At 39.0% G+C, this 12,991-nt stretch overlaps 1 protein-coding gene across 1 annotated transcript in view; it reads right to left on the reverse strand.

Moving 5' to 3' along the window:
- Window positions 1–7,097, reverse strand: part of BRDT (bromodomain testis associated) — a gene marked incomplete at its 3' end in the record, with an annotated part of 48,347 nt that extends 41,250 nt beyond the window's left edge. Inside the window, exons 1-3 of the mRNA XM_081224879.1 lie at window positions 6,704–7,097; window positions 5,812–5,949; window positions 3,969–4,083 (exon numbers count right to left, since the gene is read on the reverse strand). Of these exons, the coding sequence (XP_081081005.1) occupies window positions 3,969–4,083; window positions 5,812–5,949; window positions 6,704–6,892 (442 nt within the window). The 5' untranslated portion in view covers window positions 6,893–7,097. The remainder of the gene's footprint in view (window positions 1–3,968; window positions 4,084–5,811; window positions 5,950–6,703) is intronic.
- Window positions 7,098–12,991: the final 5,894 nt, after the last annotated feature.

The raw sequence follows: 12,991 nt of genomic DNA on the forward strand, positions 1-12,991 counted from the left end.
TATAAAGAGCTTGAGCATCCGAAGATTTTGGTATCGACGGATGGGTCCTGGAGCCAGTCCCTTGTGGATTCTGAGGGATGACTGTATTTCAAAAGCCCATCCTTCCATCTAGGCAACTCTATTCTTCTAATTGCCCAGGCCAAAAACTTTGGAGTCATCTGTGACTCCACTCTCTCTCAAACCCAACTTCCAATCCATTAGCAAACATTTTTGCTCTATCTTCTTATCCAGAATCCAGCTATTAATATAGGTGGTAATAACCCTGAATTACTGCAGTAGCATCCTACAAGGCCTTCTTTCCTTCTGCTTTTTTTTTTTTTTCCCTGCGGTATGCAGGCCTCTCACTGTTGTGGCCTCCCCCGTTGCGGAGCACAGGCTCCGGACGCGCAGGCTCAGTGGCCATGGCTCACGGGCCCAGCTGGTCCACAGCATGTGGGATCTTCCCGGACCGGGGCACGAACCTGCGTCCCCCGCGTCAGCAGGCGGACTCTCAACCACTGCGCCACCATGGAAGCCCCCTTCTGCTTTTTACATCCTATAGTCTATTCTCAAAACAGCAAGCAAAGGGATCTTTTAAAATTCAAATAAGATCATGACACTTCTGCTCAATGTCCAGTGGTTTCTAATCTTCTCTCCAAGTAAAAGCCAAAGTCCTCACAATGGCTTGTAAGGAACCATATGACCTCTCTACTTTTTCCCCCTACCTCTGCGCTGCTTCCAACCTCACTTTCTATCACCCTTCCCCTCACTTATTTCACTCCAGACTACTGGCCTGCTGTCCTCAAGTTTGGTAGCCATAAGCAGACTATTTGCTCTGCCTGGCAGGAGACAGCCTCATGGCTCATTTCAACACTCCCTTCAGGCTCTACTCAAATGTCACCTTCTCAAGCCACCCTATATAAAGCAACCCTCTCTATTCCACTACTCTTTAGTTCTCTTATTTTTTCCATGTCATTATCGTATTTGACATACAACATATAGTATCCCTGACTCTCCAAATTCTATAAATCTGGGAGTTAATAGAACACAGATGGACTTTACGAAAATATCTAATATCAAGCCCTGAAAAATACCTCAATATTTAGAGATTGAGTAGAAGAGGATGATAAGGCCAAGAAGACTACAGAATGGGAAGTAAACCCTCACAACTAGTGTGCACCAAGAAATAAAGGCATTTCAAGAGACAGTAGCCTTCTAAAGCAACTGATAAGGATCAAGTAAAATGACAACAGAAAAATATTACTTAAATTTAGCAACATAAAGACTACTGACAAGAACCTTTCTAGTGATGTAGTAAGGCTAGAACCTATACTGAAGTGAGTTCATGAGTATGTAAGAGGAGAGCAAAAAACAGGACAGTGGCTGGAAGGATATAGGAAAAAGGTGAGTTTTAAAGATGAGATACTAGAGCATGTTTATAGTATAATAAAACTAACCTGATAGAGAATGAAAGGTTAATGACGCATGAAACAAAGGGGATAACCAAAGGAATAAAATCCTTAAGAAGGTAAGGAGGGAAGCAAGATCCAGGTCATAAATGAAGGCAATGGCCCGAAGTGATGGAAGGGAAAAGGCCTTTGCCCTAGCTGAGCCCTCTGCCTGGAATGTTCTTTGTTCAAATCTTAACTTCTCAATGAGGCCTACTTTGAACCTATCACGTATGTCTCTCTTTCACTACTAGAATGTAAACTCTGAGATGGCAAAAGTTTTTGTTTTGTTCATTGATATATCCCAAGAATACAGAACAGTGTTCTGGTACATAAGAGGTACCCAAATATTTGTTCAATCAGTAAATCAACACCAATTCAATTCAAAGTACTAATTAAAAAATTTTTTTCTTTGCCATAAAGTATCAACATGTAACCACATTATTTAGACTAGCTACCGTCACATGGCAGTTTCCCTACCACTGTGCATAAAAAATGACATGACTAAAAAAGAAAAAAAAAAATGACATGACTTAGGCAGTAGAAAGCTCCTACTAAAAGTTACTTGGAAAGCTAGACCTTCACACCAAAGCCAAATCCTACCTATCTGTCAAGGCCAAACTCAAGTTCTATCACCTCTAAAGCCTTTCCCAGCTTTTCCAGTGCAAGTCAATTTCTCACTCTTGAACCATAGCACACACCACTTAGTAATTTCACCTGACACTTATTGTAATGCATTGCCTTATTATTTTAAAAAGTTTTATTTCTAACTTAAATGTAAATTTAAACTAAGAGTTAGGGTGGTTATACTTTTTTGTAGTCCCAAAGTATGTGCCTTATAGGGACAAACATCCAAGTAGGTACTGACAGAAAAACAAAGTAAAAGAACTTTTGTCTAAGGGAAACCTATGCTTTTAGCAATAACCTGAGCACCTGAAATAAGCAGCTACAACTTAACCATCAAGAAACTGTTGGGGGCTTCCCTCGTGGCGCAGTGGTTGAGAATCTGCCTGCTAATGCAGGAGACACAGGTTCGAGCCCTGGTCTGGGAGGATCCCACATGCCGCGGAGCAACTAGGTCCGTGAGCCACAACTACTGAGCCTGCGCGTCTGGAGCCTGTGCTCCGCAACAAGAGAGGCCGCGATAGTGAGAGGCCCGCGCACCGCAATGAAGAGTGGCCCCCGTCTGCCACAACTAGGGAGAGCCCTCGCACAGAAATGAAGACCCAACACAGCAAAAATAAATAAATTAATTAATAAACTCCTACCCCCAACATCTTAAAAAAAAAAAAAAAAAAAGAAACTGTTAAAGTGTTGTTTTAAAGGAAAACATTCTAAAGGTAAGTAATTTTCACCTTGCTAGAGATAATATTTTAAGTCAGCAATAATTATCACCTTGTTTTAACAATTTAAGTAACATACTGATCTATGTGTTTTTGCCTCACAAGGGCTTATTTTAAACCTGTTGTGGAAACCTATGCTTAAATTGTCAGACTTACGATCAATCTTCTCCAAAAATAATAAAATAAAAACTTTATTAAATAGTGAGTATCTCACAGGATGGATGGAAAGCAAGCTATAAGTCATGACCCATCCTAAAGATCTATTAACAACCAGCAAAGAAGTACATCATACTATCAATAAAACAACCTCAACCATCACCTGAATTGGTACAAGTCTCATATGTCCCAGCCACTTAACATATACTTTACAAAAGTTTACAACCATGAAAGTTAAATATTTTCCAGATATTATAGATGGGGAAACTAACATGGAATGATTAAGGAACTTAACCAAGGTTTACAGGTTCAGTGACCCAAAAATAAACCAACATTTGACCTATGACAATCTTGATGAACCTTTACAATAAACCCATCTGAATACTTAAGATTAATTTTATAACTTCATATTTAAATATTAGGATTATTAGCTATAAAACATCTCCCCCTAAAGTTCTGAGTTAAGATCTAGAATAAGAGAATCTTCAGACCCAACAGCAACACTTCATTCTTAGCTATGGGATCTTCTGACACAGAGAAATGCTGGCAAGTTTAGCCCTCTTAATTAGTATAGCACAGATACATGATCCACTAAAATAGTAATAGCAACTATAATTACTTGGTGCCTACTAAGTGAATGGCACTGTTCTATAGGAAACTTTGCTCCAAGGCCATAATCTATACAGTCCTCCCAGTCTTGTATGATAGCCATCCTTGTGCTCAAGGTTTAACAGATTGTTTAAAGGGACATTTTAGATGTAAAAGGACTTCTAGATGTCTACCTCTTTTCAGGTATTATTTATTTATTTATTTATTTTTATTTATTAATTTTTTTGGCCATGCTGCATGGCTTGCAGGATCTTAGTTCCCTGACCAGGGATCGAACCCGGGCCCTTGGCAGTGAGAGTGCCAAGTCTTAACCACTGGACCACCAGGGAATTCCCAGGGACTTATTATTTAATTATAGTCATTATACTTACACACACATTCAAATATATATGAAAAAGAGAAAGAAAGAGAACATAAACCTTTTCTTGCTTACCTTTCTTTATTCTTTCCTTACCACCCACAACTTGCTCTTCTTGTGGCATCTGAGATAATTTCTGCCTGAACAGCTCTTCTAGAGTTTGTGCCATAAGAACAATGTCATCTCCAGGCTAGAAAATATATAAAATGTAATATAAGTTTACACAGTATGGTCACTGTATCAAATTTCTATAATTCAGGCTACCTTAGTGAAGGCAGTGCCATAGTACTCTTAGACAGTATTTACTAAACAGTATCGCTTCTAAATTAAGTATAGCAGCTCACATTTAAAATTCTAACATCCTACCCCTATAACTTCTAAAAAGGACTGAGGATGCCATTCTGAGCACTAAGGGTTAAAATCCAACCAATCCTACTAATACAAAAAGGTATTAGAAATTAGAATTTCTACCTTACAAATAGGTTAAAGCAAAACTTGTTCATGGCTGTGAAAAGTACCTCATGGTTTGACTTGATGTGATTCAATTTTCAATTAACTAAGCAATAAAGTGACACTGTAGAGCTAAGTTTTAAAATCTTAACTATCTGCTTAGAAGTCTTCATCTTGCTTTACTTGACTACTGAGAAAAAACTAAATTACAAAGCAAAGCCTAAAGCAGACACCTATTTCTAAGTTAGGTAGTTCAGGAAAATTACTGAATTTTGTTTTAAAAAATTAAATGTAAGAGGACTCTTTACAATTATTAAATTAAAATGAATTTTCCAGTGGTACTTTCAGAATACCATTAGCTCTGATTTTTAAAAAATTCATATTAGCTAATAGTCTTAAATCCATTATATATAAGGTGGCACTGATGATTACCTTGGAAACTAAACCAACATTTCTATTACATTTCAGTGTCACTAGTGATTTTGAATAAATGGAATATAAGTTTTAAAATTTTTAGATAGCATAGAACAGCTTGAAAAGGATGCAGTACTTAGGGAAACAGGAATCCTATATGGAGGAAAATTGAATACACAAATCCAATTTTATGGATGAAGACAAAAGTGAAGATTAAGTTCAAAATGTCCACATATATTATCATACAGGCTAACACATTAACACAAATGCAAAACTACTACTGAGATATAACACAATGTGTCTGATCTTTAAGTTAACTTGTACGAAGTTTATAAGTATGTAATTTGGCCTTCCCTGATGGTGCAGTGGTTACGAATCCGCCTGCCAATGCAGGGGACATGGGTTCGAACCCTGGTCTGGGAAGATCTCTCATGCCACAGAGCAACCTAAGCCCGTGTGCCACAACTACTGAGCCTGCGCTCTAGAGCCCGTGCTCCACAACAAGAGAAGCCACGGCAATGAGAAGCCCGCGCACCCCGCTCACCTCAACTAGAGAAAGTCCGCGCCCAGCAACAAAGACCCAACTCAACCAAAAATAAATAAATAAATAAATTTATTGAAAGAAAAAACAAGTATGTCATTTGTTTGGCTTCTTAGATTATAACTAGAGATCCATACTGTAAAAATTTAACCAAGATTAGTGTATAATAAGACTTATCATTCATATTTTAAGTAAAATGGCAGAAGTGTAGTAGAGAACATTTTGAGATAACACTTTATTCACAGAAACCAGCAATCATTAGTATTTTATTTTTTAAAACATAATAAGCCATTATAGCTATTCAGACAAAAATATAGCAAAAAATATGACAAAATGAACAAATATTGATACATGAAAATTAGGAAATAAAGTAAAAAACACTATCTTTAAAAATATGGAATGTACCCCGAATCAAGACTTGAAATTTGAAATCAGCACACTTGTTTATACATTATCTCTTTGCTCTGTATGTAAGAGAAAAGAATTAGCAAGTATAGCATAAGGCTTACAGACCTTGTTGTATAAATAACAATTTGAAAACATTGTATTGAAGTCTTCTATACATTCCGAGGCTTTCACATAATATTTATGTTCCAAGCGCTTCCGGATTGTATTTAAATCCATTGGGTTTTTTATAATGGTATAATAATCCTATGGTGTAAGAAGAAATTCTAAATGTTAGTAGTAAGAATGAATTCACTACAACAATTGGTTCACAAAGAAATTTAAGAAGCTATACACCTGTAACTAGAGAGAGCAACTGATTAAAAGTGATAATATAGAAACCAAAACCTTTTGTGATGAGAAACAAAGTTGATTACCATGGCATTTTTCTTCAGAGAGAAGGAAAAAAAAAAGCCAATAAAGAAAGAATAACAAAATAATATAAGAGTAGAACCATCCTGGAAAATAACAAGGGCATGAAGAAAAAGAAACTAGAATTTATGGAGTCTGACAAATCCAGAGTACGATCCCAGCTCTACAGTTTACTACTTATATTACAAATTACTTTACCATTCTGTTATCAGATGGCTAAAAATTCTTAATATAAGACCTAAAGTTGAATTCTGTATGTGAAACACCTAAGTCTGTCAGGACGTGTCAAGAGTGACTTCTTGGAGAAGGGAACACTTATGACAACCTGACACCAAAAGGTCAAGGGACATATGCTATAAACAAGAAAGCATATGTTGATACTTAAAATTTACCACAACTTGCTAAAATGAGAATTTCAATGCTCAGAAAAACCAGTTTTTTGTTTTAGGAAAAAATACTCGTTGGGATATTCTTTAGTGGTGCTGAATAATTTTTTTATTAAGTTAGATATATTTCATAATATTTCTATCAGAGGATATTTACAGGGCTTTACTTGTTTTAAACTAACATAATTGTAAGACACACTCACAGGCAACTTTAGTTTGACAGCATCCACAGGCTGCTGAAAAGGCCAGGAAAAACTATGCTTCCACAAAGCCTTCAGGACAACTTTTTGTAGATACTGCAGTTGATTCGTCAATCGCCCATTTTTCTTAGTATTTATATATGCTGGTGGTGGAGGGTTAACAATAGCTGTTTGTCGACTTGGCAGAGACATTCTCAACTGCTTCAAGTCCTTATATTCTAACGTTGTCTATAGGTACATGCCCTAAAAAACAAACAAAAAAAGAAACCAGAAAACAAAAAACAAAAAAACTGAGTTATTTTCAAAGCACCTTTAAAATGGTTTTTATAGGAACAGAAAAGTTTTCTTCAAGAGTAGCAGATTTCATATTTTAAAGCATACCATGACTAGGACAGAAAAAAAAAAAAGAAAAAAGAAAAGCCAAATGATAAATTTATTTGTAAACAAATACGAACCTTTTTCTATGTAAGTACTAAAAGTTGTTTCATTAGTATGCCTCCATTTTGGATGATTTAAGTTATTCCAATCTTTTACAGTAATTTCTTTCTGCCTTTCTTAGACACAAATTGAGGTCTCAGCAGGAAAAGTCTATAAATTCCTGGTGAAAATGAAATAACAGGGAATGTTAAAGAGATGGTTAAAGAATAACTATCTGAGTATACAGTTATTTTACTTTTTTTTTTTTTTTTTTTTGCGGTACGCGGGCCTCTCACTGTTGTGGCCTCTCCCGTTGCAGAGCACAGGTTCCGGATGCGCAGGCTCAGTGGCCATGGCTCATGGACTCAGCCGCTCCGCGGCATGTGGGATCTTTCTGGACCGGGTCACGAACCCGTGTCCCCTGCATCGGCTGGCAGACTCTCAACCACTGCGCCACTAGGAAAGCCCAAGAGCTTGGATTCTTTAAGAGTTCTCATCACAAGAAAAAATAATTTTTTTTCTATTGCTTTAATTTTGTACCTATATGAGATGATGGACATTTACTAAATGTATTGTGATAATCACTTCATGATATATGTAAATCAAATCAGTATGCTGTACACCTTAAACGTATACAGTTCTGTAAGTCAATTATATCTCAATAAAACTGGAAGAAAAAAGAAAACAATAAAAAAAACCCCACTGTCTAAGAATCTATTGGTCTCGTCTGATTTTCTAATTCAGTTTGGTTTCGTATACTTAACTAACATTTCCTGAAATTTACCTTTTTTTCCCTGTTTTAAATTATTTTTGCTTAAAAGCCTCTGGTGTTATATCCCTCAAAGCATTCTTTTTCTATTTGGGTTTTGTGTATTTATTAGGTTTGTAAAAGTCTGCTTATTAGTTTTTTTTCAAATACTACTATCTCCTGTATATACTGAATAAAAGTGGTGATAGTGAGGTGAAAAAAAAAGTTTGGATTCTGAATATCCGATGCCTCTAGGGCTCAGAAAGATCAAAAGCAATCTGCCCTGTGATGAGCTCAAATACTGACTCCAAATCCTGCACCATCAAATTAGCCATCTCCAGTTCAAGGGAGAAAATGGTTTCTTCGAAATAAAATCAGGCTTTATTTAAGGTCAAACAGGTAATTTGTAGAAAATGTATACTCTTCACAATGGTTCAGTCTTCTCATCTGCTCCTCCCTCAATCTTCTTGTCTGAACTCTTTTCCCAGATACTCTAGATAACACCCCTGCTGAAGGTCCTTGCTCTCTTCTGCCTGTATCTTCAATACTTCTATACTAGCTTACCCTCTATATAAACTTTCTCAAGTCTACTTAAAAATTCCTCTCTTGATCCTATTCTATCCTTGTAGTCTCAATCTTCTCTCTTCTGTATCTCACACCAGAGCACCCTAAAACATGACACTGTCTTTACTCCCCACATCACACATGACTTTTTCCTGCCATTCCTCTAAAACTCCCCTTACACTAAGGTTAATACTTACGATATTTACTTGTTAAATCCAATGGATTCTTTTTGAATCTTATACTTTACTTGACCTCTCAGCTATATCTGTCACTAGACTATTGTGACTCTCTTGAAATTCTTTTCTGGTTTCCAGGATACCACTTTCCCCAGATTCTGTTTGTTCACTTACTAAACATTTACAAAGCACCTACAATGGTGGCAAGCACTGAGCTAGGAATTGGGGGATACAATAATCTCTTTACAGAGACTTATAAATAGGCAATTCCAACAGGATACATACAATTATTGCTGTGACAGAGGTTAAGAGGGTGCTAAGGGAACAAACAGGTGGGTCAGATTAGAATTCCAGAGGAATTCATAATCTCATCTTCTGCTAAACCATTAATATCCTCCACAGTTTTTCCTGTCTTCTTTACTACTTTTCTGCAGATCTCAGCCACTCCAAGGCATCAAATACCTCTAAACAACTGACTCTTGAATATAAATTTACATATTCTGAATAATTATGGTGTTCCTAATTTCCATCTCCCAAACCACTCCTTTTGTTTAATCACTTGTTATCTCCCACCTGAATTCATGCACTGGTGATGCTGTGATTTTTGTTCAGCAACTTAAGATCATACAGCTCAACCTATAACCCTTCATGACATACCAATAAACAAACCCTCTTATGGCCCCTTGCCTATCTCACTAGACTCATCTCTTGCTACTTTCCCAACACGGTGCCAGCCATGTTCAAAAATCTGCCAGTTTTCCACTGTCCCACCTACTCTTGTGCTCACACGTCTATGCTTTTGGAAAATTTCCCCTCCTCACCAGAGCTCCCCTCACTCTTTAGACTAACTTCTATTTCGTCTCGAGACCCAGCTCAGTTATTGCCTACCCAGAACCCTCCCTTGCTCCCTTCCAACCACCCGGGCCCTTCCTACAGGTCCCAAAGTACCCTGTACATACCTCATTTTAATTCTTAACACAAGCCAGCGCCTTGAGGCCTGCCCCAACTCCAGATTAGGCAACACCCAACAGAGAGTTTAGTATGTTTCAAGGGCTTAATGTTAGTTGAACGAATAAATGAATCAAGGATGGGAAATTTCCTGTCCCAAATGATCACGCCCAGAATAAACACAACAAAAAAGTCAGCTACAGCTAAAGCTCCGTGCTTTCTCCTGCATTCACGAAACTACAGTACAAGCAGTGATCCATCAGTCCAAGACCTAAGAGAACTACAAAGGCCATGAGTGTTTTTCAAATGGGGAGGTGGTTGGACCGCCATCCCTTGGACCAACCTTCCTCTTCTCACCCCTTCCTTGGAAACAAAAATACCCACCACCACCACCAAGCGTTTAAGAGGAAGGCCAAAAAAATTTTAGAGGGTCCACTGGGGCAACGAGCTTGCAGCTGGTAAGGCTAAAGGAAAGCAACTGGCAGCTCACCTGGGCTGCAGCCACACGCCGGGATGGCCTCTCTAACTGCCTCTGCTGTCGCACAATGTTGATGGGGGAGGAGAGGAGAGGAAAAAACGGTTATTCCCCACCCAGGGTGACAGTGAGGGCTCGGATCCCAGAGTGGTGCTTCCCGCAAGGGCTCCCTTACCCCTGTGGAAAGGACCTTCTCTGACCGTCCCCTTCAGCTTGCAAGAGATAAGCGCCGCAGGGAAACAACTTCCCCCGTACGTCGCCACCAGCTCTCGCCCCAGTGGCGGCCGCTAGCAGGCAGCAACACACGCCTTTTATTGCAGGGCCTCCGCGTGCAAACTGCCCATTGGCTGGAGCGTGTCACGTGGCCCGGCCTGGTGTCCGACTGCCGGGAACGTGCTTGAGGTCTGAGCTCTGCGGCCCCAGGCTTGAGCGTGGATCGGAGGTCGTTCACTCACGAAGTGCACGTTTGCTGTGTGCTTTCTGAATGCCAGGCCCCGTACAGGGAGCTGAGGATTTAGGAGTAGGAGCGCCGCCCTGAAGGCTTTTACCGTCAAAACAAGTCAGTGGATTAGCCCCCATGTCGTTTTGGGGATTCGTGAGTTTTGACTTGCGGTGTTGTCATGTTTTTCATACTTTCCTCCCGCCCTCCCCAAAGCTCCATTCTCTTGAACGTAGTGAGTGCTCAGCATGTGGTAGCAGCTGAGGTTGGAGCCAACATGGTTCATTGGGTTTAAAATAGCACTTAAGATCTGTTTCACAGCAGCTGAGTAAGGAGGCTGAGTTTGGATTTTGAGAGTCTTGACCACTACCTCATCATTATTTGTGGATGTGAATTAGAAAAATGTATTCAGCACAGTAGTTGCCTTTGGATCCAACTGCACATAATGTTTCTAAATTCTTTAATATTCATTCCTAGATGGAAGGGTGGAAGAGGGAGGGGAGGACAAAAACAGCTGACGAACTGCTTGAGAAACCCGTCAAAAACCAATCAACCTCCAGTTTCCTGAAGGGCAAATCTGAGGGTCATTAACAGCTTGGCATGGCTTGATTCAGTCGCCTTTATGTGAGAGGAAAGGTCCTCAGGACTAAGTGTTCACAAGAAAGCCACACACTACTAGAGGTCAACATAAATAACTAGATGCAGGCATTTTTACGTTAGAGAGACTCTTCTTACTCAAAAAGCTGAAAATGCTTTTCTTTGGTGAAAGAAAGGACTAAAGGTCTTTATTTCCAAGTAACCCAATGACCAAGAATTGTGTGGAAGAGTTAATACCATAGCATTTACTTTATTTAGATTTAATACCTGTGTTCTTGTTTTTGTTGTATAAAATCTCATTATGCAGGGAAAAGGTAAGGCTTAGGGTGTAACCAAGGTACAGACCTCTGGTGTGACCATCACACCATGAAAGAGCTAAGGGTTAGAGGGGTGGGATAGGGAGGGTGGGAGGGAGATGCAAGAGTGAGGAGATATGGGGTATATGTATGTGTGTATAGCTGATTCAGTTTGTTATAAAGCAGAAACTAACACACCATTGTAAAGCAATTATACTCCAATAAAGATTTTTTAAAAAAAAAGAGCTAAGGGAGGTCAAAGGAAATAAAACCCAGGAATGACAGTGCAAATCTTGCTCACTGTCAACTTTTTGGCTCTCCTCCTGAGAACCAGTGGAAGGGATAAAGGCACACTCCACCGAGAAGCCTGAGTAATCTTTTTAAAAAAGCTAAATCTCATCATGTTAACACTCTTAAAACCATTCAATTATTTTCCATTATTTTAAAGATAAAGATCAAAACTCTTAGGATGAGCTACAGGGTCCTACGTTATTTATCTATCTTCAGCGGCAACCACCCCTCCAGCAATGCTCCCATCTCCAGCCACTTACCTTTCAGCTCTTCCCAGTACCCTGTTTCCTCTCTCTCTCTCTGCTTCTGTACTGGGCTCTTCTCTCTTCTTCTTCCATCCCACACTCAGGTGTCAACCTAAAGTCATTTCCTCAAGGAGGCCTCCACTAGATTAGGTCTTCCTGTTACACTCATTACACTCTCATTACAACTTAATTACATAGCACTTATTACTAAATTCTACTTTTATAGCCAGGGTTATATTTCATGTCTTAGTTTCCCCACTAGGCAGTAAGCACCATGAGTGCAAGGTATCAAAAGCCTCTAAAGTGTATTATCATTGAGTATATTATCCTTTGATCCTGCTGGGTTTTAAGAACTGTGACAAAATCACATTTGAATTAAGTGTGGGGATGGGTGGGGAGAGGAAGTGTGACAAAACCAGATTTGAGTTTTTGAAAAACTTAAAATGGTTGCAAACTTTAAAAGATATGGAGAATGGACTTATTTGGGAGTAGACTCCCCAGGATTTGGTGTTAGATGGGATGTAAAGATGACTTGGGGTTTCTGGCTTGAAGAAGGCACCATTTACAGGGAAGAGGATTGTAGGAGGGGAAGGCAAGTTTGATGGAGCGGGGAGAGCATTAGTTCAGGGTTTTTTGGGGGGGGCAGTGTATTTTTCCTTCTGTTCTGTTCTTAGTGGAATTTCTATCATTTAGCTGATTTACTTTCAAGAGTTCTCCTTAACTTTATCTTCCCATTCATTCTACTGATTTTTTTAAATTTTATTTTTTAATACAGCAGGTTCTTATTAGTTATCTATTTTATACAAATTAGTGTATACATGTCAATTCCAACCCCCCAATTCATCACACCCCCCCACCCCCCACTTTACCCCCTTGGTGTCCATATGTTTGTTCTCTACGTCTGTGTCTCTATTTCTGCCTGGCAAACCGGTTCATCTGTACCATTTTTCTAGATTACACATATATGCGTTAATCTACGATATTTGTTTTTCTCTTTCTGACTTACTTCACTCTGTAGGACAGTCTCTAGATCCATCCACGTCTCTACAAATGACCCAATTTCATTCCTTTTTATGGCTGAGTAATATTCCATTG

The sequence above is a fragment of the Mesoplodon bidens genome (genome assembly GCF_964165515.1).
Source record: "Mesoplodon bidens genome assembly, chromosome: 2".
Classification (NCBI taxonomy): Eukaryota; Metazoa; Chordata; class Mammalia; order Artiodactyla; family Ziphiidae; genus Mesoplodon; species Mesoplodon bidens.